The following is a 19,116-nucleotide window of genomic DNA, read 5'->3' as shown; positions in this document are numbered from 1 at the left end:
GGTTCTTCAACTCTTAAGTTTTGCAAGTGATAAAGTTAATATTCCCGGTTTCTTAATAAAATCCGGAATTTCATTGTTTGTTGGTTTTATTTTTAGACGTCACAACGCGGGGAATACCCTGAAGTCCCCCAACAATTCAATTTGTATCGACAGAAGACAGAAGATATACATGTACATATTCGGCCCGGGAACTTGTTAATTGTCCATTATTCAAATAATGTCACGCTAGCCTATATATGGTAAATACTTTCGAAGATTTGCTAATATGCTTGTTGAATTTCTGGCTCAGAGTCAGGTACCTGAGAACTACATATATAACTACAGTTTATATATATTTAAACAGTAATTATATATAATGAGACCATGTTTTGTAAATGTTCATACCTTTATTAATGTGTACAATTTTTATATAACTCCTAAAATGTCAGATAATACTGCCTACACACCAGAACTTGTATGCAGGGACGTATAATGGACTGTCCCTTGGTATATATATATATATTCTCATGCCCCTACTATTTTAGTGCATTATGCTTTTTATAGAATCAGCTTGGTATCAATACATGCAGTAACAGAGGGTGCTTGTCTATAACTGTACACCGCCATTTGTAGCGTGCCCTTTCATCTACAGTCATATTTATTTATTGCGTTATTTTAAAATTTGTTCTTGGTTTTACATCTAGATCTATAAATATGATTCTGCTGTGACTTAAATTTCATTACACCAAGTCCTAGAGCTGTTCAGTAAACTAGAGTGTACTCAGCAAGGTTAACATTGTTTCGATCCACTCTAAATCCTGTTCACCCCAAATCCTATGTTGTCCCAGGTTGTTTCACACTATTATTTTTTTTGCCCTAAAACTATTTTTATGGCAAAACTTTTTGGGCCAGGCCATTTGAAGTTCCTCAATTTTTCTTAGTTTTTTTTTCTGTTCACAGAATTCATACATCATCAGGTTGACCTGATCTTTACAAAACATACACCTGAGATTATTCCGACAACATACTATTAAATGTTATTAAAATATGAAAACAGAAGGTTTTTAATCCTTAAAAACATTTGAAATGATATTTATAACTCAAAAATATATTATAAATTTGAGTGAAACAACCTTGGGCGAACTGGATTTAGGGCGAAACAAACGGTAGTGCGAATGGGAATTTGAGTGTCAGTCAGTATGTAATGTGGATCTTTCCCTCAGACAACAATGCGAGTATAATAATGATAACACTTACTGTTCACTTTTATAACTGTACAATATTTGATATGATATATTATTCTTATCATAAAGAGGTGAACTCATGATCATTGCAGATCAGATCATTTCACTATAATGATAATTCTTTTTTAAATGACAGTTAATTCCTTTGTTTGAATTACATCATGTCTTTCACATCAGGCCCCCAACATATATATATATATATATACATATACAGATCATTAATACAAAATTATTCAATGTATATTCAGACCATATATTATCAATGCTTCAAATTCAATTAACTCGGTTTATGTTACAAATATATCAAATCATGGGAATTTTTAATTTGCATAATATATACTTTTTTTTTGCCCTAAAAATATTTTTATGACAAAACTTTATAGGCCAGGCCTGTTCAGTTGTGTATACAAGGCTTAGAATTATAATGCAGTCTCGTTTGAAGTTTTCCTTAATTTTTCTTATATACACAGTTTTTAATTTGCATATATATAGATATATATTATTTATAAAAGGTTACAATTTTAAATAAATACCAATTTATTAAAGTAGTGTTTTGAATAAAACTGCACTGTTATTTGCATACTCCTTTAATACAAAGGATTTTTCCATGAAAGTATCAATGTTCATGAATTGATCTACATGTATATATATATAATTCACGAAAATTCATGTTTTTTCCAATTCTGATAATGAATGCTAATGAACAGTGGTGATTTCATGACTTCAATTAAGAATTTGCTTAGAATTCATGAATATTCTGGAGATATTTGATTCTTAATATTAATTAAGTAATCATGAACTGTATTGATAGAATATGCATGAATATTCTTGAATGATGAATTTATTCATAAACTTACAATTAATGGTTAATAGATAATCATGAATCATTTATCATTATTTCACAGGGCAGTATATGTGTGCAATTTGTTTTTTGTACATTTTGCATGGAAACATGCATATCTATTGTTGTAATCAAGGTGTTAATTGATGATGAAAATCAATGCAATACATGTATATGTATACAACAAAAATGATCAAGTTGCATTTATAATTATGAGAATCAGTTGTAACTTTTTCAGGATTAAATATCTGTTGTACATGTACAAAGTTGTTGATCGATTGTACATGTATTACATTTGGTTTTAAAGGCAGACTTTGGTATATTTTCAGATTTTATTTTCATTTTCAATTGCAAGTGTCATCATAATTATATGCATTTCATTTAGAACTTAATCATTGAACATAAACACAAATCCTCATTAAATGGCCATCAAGTCTATGAGTTGTAAATTATACACATATTTTGACTGTTTTCATTTTTCTAGGCATACAAATTTCATGCTGCATATACTTCCAAGATTTTCTAAAGGTTCTCAAACTTTACCAATTAGGACTGTACATGTGCCCAATCATGTTGCTTAATATCGGACACCCTAAAATATGTTTTGATCTAATTAATTACTAATCCTCCAAGATTGTTTTTTTTAACTTTATGGGGTTCATCAGCCTATCATTAATCCTAACCTTGTCTTTTACATATGTTAACTTCAAAATACTTGCCAAATGATTCTGAGTGTTAAGATTCATACGCATACATGTATTACAGAACTGACTACATGTATAGTCATATATTTACTGAAAAACAGTAACAGTACCAACACATTAAGTTAGTTAAAAAGTACATATATCACCCTGGCCTATATACATGTACATCAAAAACCATTGTTAAATGCCTGTGTTTAATATTTTTGATACACTTAACTGCCAGTTGATTTCTTATTTATTTTTTTGTTCTCTTTCTTTTCAGGCTTTATAAACTCAATCATCCTTGTCTGCGTTTAAAACACCTGGATGTCAGATCAAAACGATTCACTTCAGAAACGATATCCTGTGAAATGCTGTAGTGTGATGATCATAGAAAGAATAGGAGTCGTATCACTCCCTAACCTCTCAAAGTATGTGTAGTTGGAGATGTTAGTAAATGCTAGTCCAGTATGGCGGAGCCAGAAGATGACCGAATACATCTTGCCCAGTTAAGAGATGATTCTAAACAGCGGCAATTAACGTTTGAGAACAACTGGCCTTCCGACAAGTCCTTCATCCCTGTGGAGGAGTTGATACGGGAGGGGTTCTACTACATGGGCAGGGGAGACGATAGTGTCCAGTGTACATACTGTAGGGGCATCATCAGGAACTGGGTACAGGGAGATGATGTCTATCTGGAGCATTGTAGACTGTTTCCACATTGTCCATTTGTGAAATCTGTGTTCAAATATCCCCAGTATTGTGATGTTGAGGCTAGGTTGGCATCATTTAAAGATTGGCCCTCTCAGCTGAAACAACAACCTCGGCAGATGTCAAAAGCCGGATTTTATTATATTGGTAAGTGAAAAAAGTTGTTATCAGGAAAAAATTGTTGAGAAAAAAATGGCGATTTAGATTATTATGACCCCACATTAATATTATAGATGTGGGTGGCTTGTAATCACATTTTTTGTCCCCCCTCTGTCAACGCTTTTTTTCAGGAGATTATATTATATCAAAATCCGGAAGTCTATATGTATGTATACCTACTTTGTTTCTGAAATTTCACATTATGTAGTACTTATATATGTTTACTTGCAATAGGGGTTTTACAATTTCCTAACAACACGTTGAAAGTTAACAGTTCTATAAATAGAACGTACAGAGGGGATATAATGTCAAAAATACTTTATACATATATACTAGCGGAAAAAAGTAACTGTGCATGCCTAAAATGTGTTATAAAATAAATGTGTATGACGTAGAACAACAAGGTTTTCAGGGACAATTTATTTGTTATTTATTAACAGTTGCATTCCATATTCCACGTTATGTAATCAATAAGTTCCGCTCAGGAGTGACGTAAACACTGCAGGGGTCAATACTGAGTTCACAAAGTTAATATACCTCGTATGTCCACCGTTTGCCTGAATGCAAGCCTGGCAACGTCGACGCATGTGCGTCGTGTGCAAGAATGCGTGTGGGATGGCATTCCAGATTTGTACCAACGTCACCGGTTGATTAGGTAATGCCCGTAATCTGCGCTTCATTTCATCCCAGACGTGTTCAATGGGCGACAGATCGGGGGATACAGCAGGCCAGGGCAACATGTCAACATTCTGCTGGACCAGAAAGTCCATAGCGACATGAGCTGTGTGTGGCTTGGCGTTGTCCTGCTGTAGCGTAATGGGACGTTGCTGCCCTAGCACGAATGGAACGACGTGCCTCCGCCGAAAGAACGTCATTGTACCACACACGTGTCACGGAAACGTTCTCCAACGTGACGATACACTCTGGAACGGCCGTCACTACTATCCAGGTGGACTCGCGACTCGTCTGTTAACAAAATGCCTGCCCAATCCCATCGAGTAAATTGCAGATGCCTTCTGCACCAGTCCAGACGTGCTACACGATGACGTAGCAGAAGAATTGGGCGGTTTGCAGGACGTCGCGGACGGATAGCTTGTTCACGCAATCGGTTCCGTACAGTTCTCGGGCTTATTGGTAGCAACCCAGGGAATGTCTGTGCAGTCAAACCTGCCGTTTGGAAGCGATTTCTCAAATGGACAAGCTGAATATGGTTGTCCTGCATGTTGACGTGACGTCACACGTGGACATCCCGCACGAGGTCGATCGCCGACGTGGCCAAACTGTTGATGTTGTCTCCACAAATCCCGGATTGTGTTTTGATGGACATGAAAACGTGTAGAGACAACAGCTTGGCACATACCAGCTTGAAGCATACCAATAATCCGGAGGCGGTCATTTTCATTGAGCCTCAACCTAGCATTAATCACAAATTAAAACGTTATAATGCTGTTTTTACTGTTCATTGGTCTCAACAGAGTGACCCAACAGTTGAAAAATAAACTTTCATTGTCGAATTGGATGGCTGGACGAGAAAAACGTGCAAACTGGTCAACGCCTATAGAGAGCAAACTGCACGGGAAAAACTGTCAATGACACACGGATAGTGTGTATGTGTCATACTCGGTCATGTGTGTGAATTTTCATATATAACAATTCTCCTCATGCACCATTTCTTTTTCCGCTAGTATATATATATATTGTCCAATTCTGACACAACAGCTAGTGTTAATTTTGGTAGTAAATGATAAAATTGTATTTGGTGAATAGCCTGCATGATTGACACTATATATATATATAGGGCATGGTCACTGAACATTGTAAAAAATAAAACGAGGTACATACTATACTTCTGTTCTTATATTTGTATGGCTGCTCCCACAAATACAATTAAACCTTGATAAAATATCACTCATTTCATATGCTTCATGTACATGCACCTTTCTGATGCTTAATTACCGCATTACCAATGAACATAATTTAAGGTACATGTACCCCTTTTTCATTTCTTTATATATAGATACATCATGCTCACCAAACTCCTTTATAATGCCAATATTTCTCTGAATAAATTGTGAGAGTATGATGATGTTAAACTGTTTCTAATTTTATATTGTATGGATCATCTCTAGGTGTAGGAGACAAGGTGCAATGCTTTTGGTGTGGGACAGTACTGAAGGACTGGGAGCCCAGTGATGACCCTGTATTGGAGCATGTTCGCTGGTCCTCCAGCTGTAGCTGGATGCTCATCATCAAGGGAGAAAATTTCATACAAGGAGTCCTTACGGTAAATTATCTATATTCTTTCAAGTCTAATTAGTGACAAACCTTAATTCATTTGAATTAATTGCCTTGCTTTTTAATTCAATAACACGGTATAGAGTGATCCCAGTTGCAGTACGTACATTTGAACTTTCAGTAAAAATTCTACTTACTATCAAAGAGTGCCCACCAGTTCATATGTACCTATTTTTTTTTTTTGTATTGATATAAACCTTGATGTAATTACAGTCCCAGTCAGCAGAAACACAGACAGTCATCCGACAACCAGAAGAGGATGACCCGCTGGAGCGTGCTCAACAGATGGGATATTCACCAGAAAAGATACAGAAGGCTGTTGAAAGATTAGGTTTGTTCCATTTTTAGCCATGCAGCACTGCTTCTAAACATCTAATGCTATGAATTGATGTGTATATATATATACAAATGTATTAAGTAGCCTAGTATCGTTACAGAAAATTGTCTCGTTCCTTTCACAAACTTTATTTTCACAACATATTAAGATATTGAACATTTCTCTTATTGGTCTTTAATTTTAATATATGACCAGAATTTAAGTTTATTTAGCATTAACTCAAGAAAATAATGATGTTTCAAATTAAAGGCCATAGTTGGTGCCAGTACGTACTGGTATTTCTGTGCTCTTGTATCATTTGAATTATTAGACTAATTCCAAGGCATATTGTTTAACCAAATGACTTTGCCCGCTTTGAATTAAATGTGGTATTTCAGGATCTGGCTTTGACCTGCAGTCATTGTTGGAAACAATAATGGACCTTGAGAGTGTTCCAGTCATTATTCCACAAGAACCATCTGGACCAGACTTAAGTCCACCGGAACGTGTGGAAATATCTCCCCCTTCGATATCCGGTGCTCAGGCTGTCATCCCCAATCACCCTTCAATGGATGAATTACGTAATATATTTCATATAATCTCATCTTTTATTTTCTGATCTCATATCAAAAGCATTAAGATTTTAATTGGGTTGAATTTAATTTCACTACTTGGTAAATCTAATCCTTTAAACTTGTGTGTTTGTCTGAGATGGATATATATATATATTGAAGCACCAATAGTGTAAACAAAGTTATTTTTCTGGGTGTTTATTTCGAGGTTTCAGTCAAAACACTTTTTTCTTTCGTTTATTTATATTTGATATATGAGACATCAGGCAAATTGGAAGTACTGAAATATCTTCAAGGAAAACTATTCTGGAAATAAACAGTTTGTAATATAATCCCTGCAGACCATTTCCTACATTTACATTATCACACAAAATTACAGGTGTCATCACAAGTACAGAAGCTTACTTAGTCTGTGGGGGTATATGATAAATATATTTTTCATAGTAGGAAAAGATATGATAACTGTTGCTTTAAAGTATACTCTGAACGTTTGGTTGTATCAATTAAGCTATGAAAATACTTCATGTGATATAATAAAAGGCTAAGAAAGTGTGAACGTCGTAGTTGACTCCGTTTCCGAGATATTGTAATTTATCTTAAAAACACACCTTTGGCTCAGCGGCGATCACTTCGATATTGGTAGCCCACATCTGTTCAACGCTGTCACAACAGCTCAATAGGAATATACCCGGAAGCTTTGATTGTTCGTTCGATATGTGAGCTTTTAAGCTACTTATATGATATATTCTGTCGTCACTTACTTGTAGGTAATGTTTAAAGTACATGTACTACATACATATGAATGATTTTATTTCCTACTGAAGAGGCAAACGATGCGCTCTATTCGAGTGTCCGAACACACATGCAGATGCTATCTAAATGAATCTTGTGTTTTTACATAATTCATTAATCTAGTGGTTGTAAATATCATACTTTTTGTTGTTAAATTGATCTCTAAAAAAATTGATGAACACTGCATACAACACAATGCAATTTATTTAAGATTAAGTCAAATTATGCTAGTGCACCCCACCCCTTTCTTTACCATTACGTCTTTGCGTATGGCAGAGTTATCTTCTCTTGTGAGCAGGTATTGATTGGTACGTCATTTGTTTGTGAGAGTAACGTCATCAATTTTTGTGAAATTTTTTCGCACAAACCAATGACGTAACAATCAATACCTGCTCACAAGATAACTCTGCAATACGCAAAGACGGAATATGCAAGTTATACGATTGAAATTGACAAAAAAATGCACCGGTACTATAATGTATACTCGAACGAAATGAGCAGCAACCCGTGTATTTTTACCCCTAGTCATAAAAAACTTACAAGGAATTTAGCACATAATATTAAAATATACACACCAATTTTAAGAATCTTGCAGATGGTCCGTTCAAGTCTCGCAAAGATTAGTATTTATCAATGAAACACCTGATCATATCACATAGTTAATGTGCATAACATGGTCAAGCATTATTTGCCTTGTTCCTGACTTTCATCTGTCAGGTACGTGATTCCGTTGTATTGATTGTGGTTTGCATATAATGTGACTCTTTGACAGTATGTACTTAGGTATTTTATTTATTTATATCTTTCTTGAAATTGATCCTAAAATACCTGCAGAAACGTAATATATATAATATATACGTCTCTGCTTATACGTTTCCCTGTTATCTAGCCTGAGGACATTGTTGTTAAATAGAAAATTGGAAGAGACATATTCATATAATCTACACCAATCTACATGTATATTAACTTGAGGTATTCCCTCGCCCACCTGCTGACATCCCTTTAATGTCATTCCTGGACACAGGTACACAGGTGTCCTGCTGTTAGCAGTGGACACAGGTACAATTTGTATGTTAAGTGTTATTTACCTGTACACAAATTTCACACCTAAGTAGGGTATATATATACAAGGGAGTGAAGGAGATGATTTTCATTATTGAACCAAGATGTTAAATTATAACTTGTATTTGGAGAAAAAAAAAGAAGCTTGAATCTCATAATTTAATCTTATTTTGGAGATGAATATAATCACAGAGTTAGATTATCTAAATCTGTGGTATAATTTAGTATCGCAAACATAAGTACTATATTGTATAAAATTATTTGTGTAACTGTCGGTATTTTGTTGTTTAATTCAAATTATTGACCTAATATAAGGACGACACGACATCGTCAATTTGTCATTAAACGGTAATACCAAAAATATGCCATACATTTTAATTTATTGACATTCAAAAAACAGCAGACCAGACACCAACGTTGAAGTTATTTTGTTAACATTTTTCACTGATACATTTCCGCCTTTTTGGACCGTAGCGGTACCACAGTATATCATGTACAATGTATATAACTTTGTGATATATATAATCCAGCACAGAAACTGGTCACGGAATAGTGCTGTTCAACAACGACATGATAGAATAAGTTCTCGCTGTAGAGCAGATAATATAAAGTATATTCGTCAGCCAGAGACATATAAATTAAGCCACTTATATACGTCGGCATAATCTGATTCTTCAAAACTTAAAAAATATTTATTCACAATCTGACGCTGTATGGCCATTGGCTGCATGTTCTTGATTTCGCCTTTTCCTTCCATGGTGACTGCTACAGGCGTTGAACTTGTGATGCACAGCCGATAGGGTCCCATTCACCGCGAGTAACGATTATGCTAATTAGTAGAAGAACAGGTGAAAATCGTACACTGTACACGTCAATATCTCGGTATTGGGATCACCGATTTTTATGCGGTTTTCGACAATTTTGTTTTTGGATCATATAGAATAATAGTAAATTCATTTCGTTTTTCGTTCCGGGTACACATTAAAACAACCAGAGAGTGAAATCAGCAGTGGTCAAATTGGCTTTTAAAATGCTCAGTTTAGAGGGTATAAAATTTAGAGGAGCAAAGTATCAAAGTTTTACTTTATACTATCTTAGCAGTGTTTTCTAATTGCAGTACAAAAAACTGAAATAAGTGTACCAAACTAGTATAGTATATCATGTGATACCCTGGACCATTACCAATGTTTTTTTAATGTGAAGTGTTTCTTTATATTCCAGAGCTTCATTCCTTGACAAGGGAGAACTTTTCTCTCAAGCTGCGTACCCAGTGTAAGATTTGTATGGAGGAAGATGTGTGTGTCGTGTTCCTGCCCTGTGGCCATTTGGTCTGTTGCTTCTCATGTGCATCCCTCCTGCAGGAATGCCCAATCTGTCGGGGTCGAATTGAAGACAAAGTACGCATATTTTGGTAGATACCAATTCAAGGCAAGTACGGTTGAATCTGCTTTACTCAAGATACAGGATACAAGAAACTTCATTTTTTGTCGTGTATATGTGTAACGTGAAACATTAGCTCTGAAGAGCTATTCTTACTACAAAGTCCACCTCTGTAGAAAAACGATATCAGATTTGTTCATGGTTCATTATATTCATGCATAAGAAATGACAGTCTTCAGAGGATGCATTTTTCATTTGCTTTATTGGATGGTTGATATATGCAGGCTTGACAGTATCATACTAATCAAATGTTAGGTTCATTGTAACATTACATGTCGAAATGTTATAATGACTATAACGGACTGAATTATGGTGAATAATTGTTTTAGATATTTTTTGACTGAAGAAAACTAATGAAAATAATTCACTTTTCTGTACAAGATATCAAAAAGAACTCTAATAGAGTAATAAATTGTCAATAAAAAATGAATTATGACCAGAAAAAATGTAATAAAGAATTGTTACAGACAGACAGACATTCTTTATTTCCTCTTTTACAAGAGATTTAAGTCAATCAATACATACATATATGTTTACATTTCAAATTACATAAAGATAGCGTTAATCAATAGAAAAAGGAAGAGAGTAACAATAATGTGTCAATCTCACTCACCATTCTTTCTAGCTTAATTGACATATTGATCATCATATTTTCCCACTCATAGTCTTCTAGTAGTACGATCTCCTAATAAGAAATTTAAACTGCATTGGTTTTCATCCTCTATATTTGTAAATAAAATATATAGGAGGGAACTTCTAAAGCATTCACCACCATCCATCATTAAGTCACGCGTTTCAAACAATTTTGGACACTCAAGCAGAAAATGAAAAACAATATCAGCAGTAGATTTACCACAAAGTTTACATAATACAATATCGCGTTCAAATATAAATGAATATTTCATTAGCTTTATTAACTGTCACATGCATTTATGCGATTTTTGCTTGGTACTCAGTTCTAATATGGGGTTGATTCCCTGATAACTGTGTATGGCAGAATAACGAAGCTATTCCGCTTTTGTAGATATATATAGTGCATCTCTCCACTGTATATGTTAGAAATCTGTAATAAATCTTTTAATAACAGGTTTCCAGCATAACATTGGAAGTACAAATATGTTGGTTAAAAAGTCAATTAAAAATGATTCTATATATTAAACTTTTTCATGATGCTGAACACATCTGGAATAAATCCTATTTGTACAGCGGACAGTTCGCCAAACATGAACTGACATAATCTAATAATAAACAAGGACTTCCATACAAACTTTACATTTCCTAAAAACAACTTGTTCGAAAATAGCAGTTTTTTAATTTCTACCTCACTCCAGATGTTAAAAACTCCTAAACCTTGTGAAGTTACAACAGTTGATGACATATAGCATACATGGATAAACAACAGATTTAGCGTGAATGCCTATACCAATAAGAGAGTTTAATCTTTTCCTTCCTTTCACACAGGACTCGGTAATACCACTGTCTGATTTTAGGTGACATGTAAAGAATATCCCAGCATAAGTTTTCTGTGTAGTACGAGGAATAGCCACTTCTCCAAGAGAACAAGATATTTTACTCCGTTGCTCTGATTTCGATCGACGTGAGCGATCGAATATCATAAAAGAACTTAATTAAAGGCAATATTCAATCGCAACAAGCTCAGGATAGGTTGGTTTCTTTATTGTATGTCTACCGGTTTCGCCCGAACATGTGGGCTTCTTCATAAAAGAACTTTTAACAGAGTTATACTTAAAGCGCCACATAGAGTAATAACATAGCAGAGTAATAATATACAATGGCCAATGTCAATAAATTTGAAAGATCAGAAATCACAAAGAATTGTAGTATGGAAATCTTTGTGAGGAATTTTTATATAGCTTTAAATTATCTCATAGGACTGTTTAACAATAACATGTGTGATTTGACTGTAAAATGGCTGTAAAATGTCACAAGTAATTGTATTCTGGCTGTTGTTTGTCATTTATTGATCACATTGTTAATTGATTGAATTATGTACTAAATTTTCATATGCTGATGATGAGTGGCAGTGACTCATAGCCCTTACTATATTGTGATTGAAGTATTTTTTGAGAATGATTTAAAATTAAATCATAGTTTACCAGTGAATGTAAAATTTTAAATCTTATAAGGAATTTATCAGCTTTACTCATTTTAAATCAGTAATACAATTTTAAGCATCTATTTGTTGTAGAAACTACGAAGAAAATGTGATAGCTCACATTTGTTTTGTACTGTATTATGGATGTATGTATGTAATGTATTTGTTTGTCTGTGTATTGATATTATACAAAAAGATATTATGTTAATTATTCCACTAGTGTTTGTGTGTTGTACATAAATGGAACCATTTTCCTCCCACATCCATGTATGGAAGAGTTACAAGTGAGACACCTGTGTGAGATAACTCTGTCCCATGTTATCTTGAAAATCTGCTATATTTATTGTTACATTTCTGTTGTAAGTGTGAATCTATATTAAATGTTAGATAGGAAGTGGGAGAAAAAGAGACCGTTGGTATATAGATATGGGGAATACGGAAGTCCTACTCTAGGATGTAGAATTTCCACATTCCATGAGAACTATTGATAAAAAGCTTCCATAGAACATGATCACGATGTAGTTGTGCAATATTTAATGACGTGTTACTTAGCCATAATAAGGTGCATTTATTGTTTGTAGCTAGTCAACCCTGAAGTGATTGATACATATTTCATGTATATCTTCATTATGAGAGCAATTTTTATGAGTTTACTGTATCAAATAAATTCTAGCCTGTATAACTTCCGAGTTTACTGAATCAAGTTACACTAGCCTGTACAACTTCCGAGTTTACTGTATCAAGTTAACGCTAGCCTATACAACTTCCGAGTTTACTGTATCAAGTTAACTCAAGTTAACGCTAGCCTGCATAACTTCTGAGTTTACTGTATCAAGTTAATGCTAGCCTGTACAACTTCCGAGTTTACTGTATCAAGTTAACGCTAGCCTGTACAACTTCTGAGTTTACTGTATCAAGTTATAGCTAGCCTGTACAACTTCCGAGTTTACTGTATCAAGTTAACGCTAGCCTGTACAACTTCCGAGTTTACTGTATCAAGTTTGTACAACAGAAGTATCCTCTGAAATATCTAAATATTAATTTCAGCTTGATAAAATATTCAGCATTATGTTTCTGTCAGTCATCTTATAACAAATTAAAATATTTCTGTTGCTATTACAAATATAACATATTTGTAAACGGAACATGATACATATATATATATTGGCATTTATTGTGCAAAAGACAACTTTTCCATCACAAATAATTATACATGTAATGATAACTTTGAAAGTATGCATGTGATACCATTGCCTTTTCATTACATTTATGATTTATTCCATTAAAATATAATTAATTATAAGAAATCTTAAAATCCAGTTACAATGAAAATATTATGTTTAACTTCATAACAATTGCCTTTTATATGTAACAATTGACAAGCTGTAGTTCTGAAAATCATTGTGCATAAAGACATTACAAGTTTATATGGATATTATGAATTTGTAATAACACTTAGAAGCGTAAATTAAATCATTGCCTTTTTAGGTCACCTGAGCTTTAGCTCAAGTGACCTATTGCTATCTGTTTTCGTCCGTCGTCGTCCGTCGTCCGTCGTCCATCGTCCGTTAACATTTTACATTTCAAACTTAAAGTCAAGTTCTGCTGGGCCGATTGAACTGAAAGTTGGTAGGAATGATCGCCTCATGGTCCTGACAAAGTGTTGTTATTTTTCGGGTCGATCAGAAATCCAATATGGCCGCCACGGCCGCCATTTTGAAAACCTATTTCAAACTTAAAGTCAAGTTCTGCTGGACCGATTGAACTTAAAGTTTGTAGGAATGATAGACTCATGGTCCTGACAAAGTGTTGTTATTTTTCGGGTCGTTCAGAAATCCAATATGGCCGCCACGGCCGCCATTTTGAAAAACTATTTCAAACTTAAAGTCAAGTTCTGCTAGGCCGATTGAACTGAAACTTTGTAGGAATGATCAGCTCATGGTCCTGACAAAGTGTTGTTATTTTTCGGGTCAATCAGAAATACAATTTGGCTGCCATGGCCGCTATTTTGCTACTAAATTCTAATAGGCCGATCTCACTTAAAATTGGTCTAGGAATGATCAGCTCATGGTCCCGACAAAGTTAAGTTAACATTATACTATTTTTTACTCAAATTGGTACATATTTCAACAAAAAAAATAATACTATAGACTCAGGTGACCGTTTAGGCCCATGGGCCTCTTGTTTTTCTTCAAAGCAAATGTGAAATACACATTATATGACATAATTTATATAATTATAATAAAGATATGTAGAATTTTTGATTACACACTTTAAGACCTTGAATAATTCAGACCTATCTTGATTAAACCATTCTCAAGCTTATAACTACACTACTGAAGAAAACAAGTTTGATATTGCGTCAAAATAACTGATGTGAAATGAAAAGGTGTAATAATCCTAATGCCTCCTGCACTAATTTTAGGTGTGAAAAATATGTTAATTTGATTCTGAACGATTGAGAAAGATGTTATGAATAAAAGACAAAAGTATTAAGAAAATGCCCCAAACCAACATGTATGACTTCATTGGTTAGTTTGACAGCTACAGTATTGGTTACAAATCATTTCAAGAAATTGTTAAAAATCTGATTTGTGATGAATTTGAGAAACAAAACTATGTTTCTATTGTTAGCTTTAATGATCCCTATCCCACGGCCAGCGAAACATTAGAGGATTCCACTGTGGTATTTCGTATATACAGTGAGTAACGACCCCTTCGATTCGTTTTAGATACAACTGTACCACAATCGGGGAGAGGTACTTCCATTGGCTAGGCAGCCTATGACCAGTTGGTTAGAGCAGTAGTATACAATATTAGGTCCAGAATTCCAATCCCGATCTACACCCGCTGGTGTTTTACACCAGTACTGTTGTTGATTATATTTTGTTTATTTCATCTGTATGATTTTTTCATAAAAGTACCACAAGGTATATTTTTCCTTTCAAAAATGATTTATAAAAGCTATATTCATGCAATTACAATTTTTGGTAGTAGTTAATGGGGATCCTTAAGTATCGTAAAACACGTGTCTGATATTATTTTGCTGCCATTTCACTACTTGAAGATCCTTACATGGTGATAAATGAATAATTGACAAGACATGTTAAAGTTCCCATTTGAAATTAACATGTAAGTGTGTACTTAGAACATTTGACAAGTGTACATTTGGAGTATCATCCCGCCACCACTAACCTGGTTTTCCTTCTTTCTAGCTTCGTTAATCCAGCGACCAAAAATATGGTTGTCCTTCTATTCAGACTCATAAATCCAGCCACCATTAATTCAATTAGTTCATTAGTCAGGGTATTAGGGACATATCGTCCCATTAACCTGCCTTTGAACACAAATGACTGGATTATTCTACTACATCATGAAAGCATCTGAACTATCTGCTGGGTTTCAACTGTAATGCAGCAAATAAAGCATTTAATTGCAATATAATTGCCTCCGAAGTTTACACCATATTCGCTATATTGTATTTTGTTAACTTGATGCAACACCAATGTATTCTGTCCAACATGATCAAACCATGATGTGCCATACTGTGATAAAATATACAGTTGTGTTAGGGTTTTAGTCGTAGTATTAATGTTTCGGTTTTTAGGGTTGTTCAGTTGAAACTTAAGAGGTATTTAACCGTTATGTTATTTGATACTTACATCTTAGTGGATACGAATGCAGAATCATTGATGTTATATTTTAACATTTTTCACCAGTTTGGGAATGGGGACCATCTTTTTGAGTATTCAGTTGAATTTATATTCTGGTACATTGTATATTGTATAATTTTTTTACCTTAGAAATCTGTGTAGGGCCATGTACATGTTTTTTCTTCTCTGATGAAGCTGTTAAAAAGTCCACATTAGGATTAAATATCTAAGGTTCATTCCTCGTATTTTGGTTTCTCATTTTTGTCACATAAGTTCAAGATTGTGATAGAAATAAACTGATTTTTACAAATCTTAGAGGAAAATTCATTCGCCCAGTCGTCTGTGAAATTCAAATACACAAATAAATCAAACAAGTGGCTTGTGATCTGAAAACAAAGCTTCAACCTGGTTTGATATCCGATCAATAAAACAATTGGCTTTAGCAGTAGACCACTTACCTTTCGGTCAAGTAACAACTTATATATAACTATATTGTAGGAGTCTGGATTGTGAACAGAACAAGTCTTTAACCACTGATGCACGAACATGGTGCATTTTATTTTTGTTAACTGAAATAATAACCGTATACATGTACCTACACAATAACTACTTTATTTGGCTATAACCCAAGGGACCAAACATGAAAAGCTGTAATTTATTACCCCTTAACTTATCTACATGTAATACAACAGATATGATCTATGCAAAATTAGTTAAAAGATGTGCAGCATTTATGTAGTAGTTCTACATTTGTATATGCTTTTTCTCACAGATATTTGTTAGTAAATGTCGATAACTGGAAAATATAGGACATATAGCCCACACCACATGCATGTAATTCAAGCTATTTCCAGAAGTACTAGACATGAAAATTTTGGACATGCCCCTCAGAACCCGCCCCACAGAATCCCGGGCGTCACCACCAGGATTCGAAAATAAATAAAACTTTTCCCAAGGATGCTCCTGACCTTAAGTTACAATAGATCTATAGAAGCTCCATCGCAACATCACATCACCGGGAGATTAGAGTAAAGAATTATAAGAATCAGTTGGTTATTTCTGTTTAAATACAAACGCCACACAAACCAAATGAAGAGTGAAAAACAATAGCTATTTTATAAGCAACTATATTTGATATTATAATTATATGACTTTTTTCCTTTTGGATGTGATTAATGAACTACTTTTTTTTATCTTTGAGATATGTTTTTTTTTGAAAGGACTATAGTTTTATAAAATGTTTTTATCCTAGATATATACGTTTATTGAAAGGGATTTATGGTGTTTTTGCTGTACTAAGTATTTTCATCTTAGAATAAAGTTTACTTGAAGGGACTCAAAATATAGAAGTATGCTATTATCTTTGATATGTTTATGTATGTGTTCTCTCTCCTTGCATTTCAACATTTCTGTTGTGATGTCGGTCACTTAAATGCTATATATACATATAATGTTCAGGTTGATATCTTTTTGATTTAAGTGTCACACAGTGGTGTACAAAGCATATAAAGCGCTCGTTTGAACAGTTAAATGAATCCACACTAGGTGATTTCAGTATCTAAATGGTGATATGTTTAACGGAATCAGATATATAATTCATCCAGACATTCATCAAGTTGTTTATTGTAATGTATGTGTATAAAAAATTATACATGGTATCTAATATTAATTTAAAAGTTTTTATTTCAAACTCAACAAAAAAACACACATTTGAGACGATAGATTCGAAATATAGGGGAACTGTTATCTAAAATATTTTGTTTAGATTGTAATACTAGTACTGCACAACAGGTTTATATGAATATAACACATTTTATGATAACACACCTTTATAACAGCATATTTTATTAGATTGAGTTCACCACACGAAGTTGAAATTAATCAGCGTGTTTCTTTCTCGACCTGGAGTTCCCTAGCCATGCTTCCAACATTTTTGACTTCACAAGATAAACGGATAAAAGATATCACCCCTGAGATCTGAGTAACTGAAACAGACATTACTAACTGTTGTCCTCTTCTATTTCGGTATACAGAAGTATGTATCACTCTGTTAGTAAGGGAACAAATCTCTGTTTCTTTACTTCACGAGAATGAACTAGAGATGCTATATACGTTTTTTTAGCTAAGGTTTTAGCCGCAAGCTCTTGTTTGTGTTTTATTTGCACTAATTTAACAGTAAGTGTTTGAATTATATATAAACACTATGTAAGTAATAAATATTTATTAAAATCTCATATTGTGTTCTTAGTATTTCTATTATAAGTTTTAAAATTTATGTATTACGATATGATGTGAATAAGGTCTACCAACGTTATCATTATTATTCTGAAGAAAACAAATCTTGCTTCTTTTTCAAAATTGATTCATCTCAAATTGCACGTGTATTTTTATAGTTTTGGTGATCATGCAATAGTGATCCCACCAGACAGACATTTGAAAACAGTCATTAGTTTGTATTTAAGTACATCAAATGCAGTAGCTCAAGGAAATGTCGTATTATGTATAATAGAAATGTAAAGACAGTATGAAACGTTAGAAAATAAGGCAATCAAAATTAGGCTTGTGACCAGAACTGCTACAATTTATCAATGGACAGTAGTGAGTTTAAATGTAGATATGTGACAAATATTTCGTTAATGAGTGACATTTATCCTCACAATCTATGTCATCTAATTTTTAACCCAAGGTGTGGTTTTCTTGCTAGTCTGATATTTGGATGTCCACCTTACACTGCAACACGTACGATCCTGCAATTGAAAAATAAAAGCTTTTCATATCAATTTTGCTTATTATTGAGTTATATGTACCAAATATGTGCTTGCTATACCAACATTTAATACAACAGAAAACAATATGTGAATGACTCCTTTTCAATATGATAACAAGAAAGGTAAAAATGATCGATTAGTAATAAAATACAGTTTGGTATCAAACTGTAATAATCTAGAAGTAAACATGTTCTTAATTGACAATGAACAGTACCAGGGAAACTTCAGACATGACAAAATACAAATCGTTCAATTGTTGATCAATCTTATTACATTGTAACTAATTGCTCATCAAAAATAATAATTTCCAGAACTCTCCACAACAATCAGGTTAAGAGCAAAGTTAAAAATACTTGTGACAGTTTTCTCCTCGGAAACGACAAAAATATGGTTGTAAGGAAAGAATGCTTTCTATACTGAAAAGACGAGGACCCCCCCCCCCCCCCCCCCCAAATTAATTTAACATATGCTTACCGCCATCAAAA

The 19,116-nt window shown here is 33.8% G+C and overlaps 1 protein-coding gene across 1 annotated transcript; it reads left to right on the top strand.

Moving 5' to 3' along the window:
- The first annotated feature begins 111 nt into the window (after window positions 1-111).
- Window positions 112-18,639, top strand: LOC110460644 (baculoviral IAP repeat-containing protein 3-like). Its single transcript, XM_021513675.1, has 7 exons — window positions 112-239; window positions 3,031-3,605; window positions 5,747-5,901; window positions 6,126-6,243; window positions 6,627-6,809; window positions 9,876-10,082; window positions 14,943-18,639. Exons 2-6 carry the CDS (start codon window positions 3,218-3,220, stop codon window positions 10,067-10,069), a joined length of 1,038 nt encoding a protein of 345 aa, XP_021369350.1. The 5' UTR covers window positions 112-239; window positions 3,031-3,217; the 3' UTR covers window positions 10,070-10,082; window positions 14,943-18,639.
- Window positions 18,640-19,116: the final 477 nt, after the last annotated feature.

Source organism: Mizuhopecten yessoensis, unplaced genomic scaffold, assembly GCF_002113885.1.
Source record: "Mizuhopecten yessoensis strain PY_sf001 unplaced genomic scaffold, ASM211388v2 scaffold10447, whole genome shotgun sequence".
NCBI lineage: Eukaryota > Metazoa > Mollusca > Bivalvia > Pectinida > Pectinidae > Mizuhopecten > Mizuhopecten yessoensis.
The sequence above is the reverse complement of the archived record's forward strand: the minus strand, read 5'-3'. Positions and strand labels throughout refer to the sequence as shown.

What these genes read in the sequence shown, in the direction of transcription:
- LOC110460644 (XM_021513675.1), top strand. Translation starts at nt 3,218, where the DNA reads ATGGCGGAGCCAGAAGATGACCGAATACATCTTGCCCAGTTAAGAGAT. An exon ending in AGCCGGATTTTATTATATTG is followed by an intron (nt 3,606 to 5,746) that starts GTAAGTGAAAAA and finishes GATCATCTCTAG; the next exon opens with GTGTAGGAGACAAGGTGCAA. An exon ending in CCCTTCAATGGATGAATTAC is followed by an intron (nt 6,810 to 9,875) that starts GTAATATATTTC and finishes TTTATATTCCAG; the next exon opens with AGCTTCATTCCTTGACAAGG.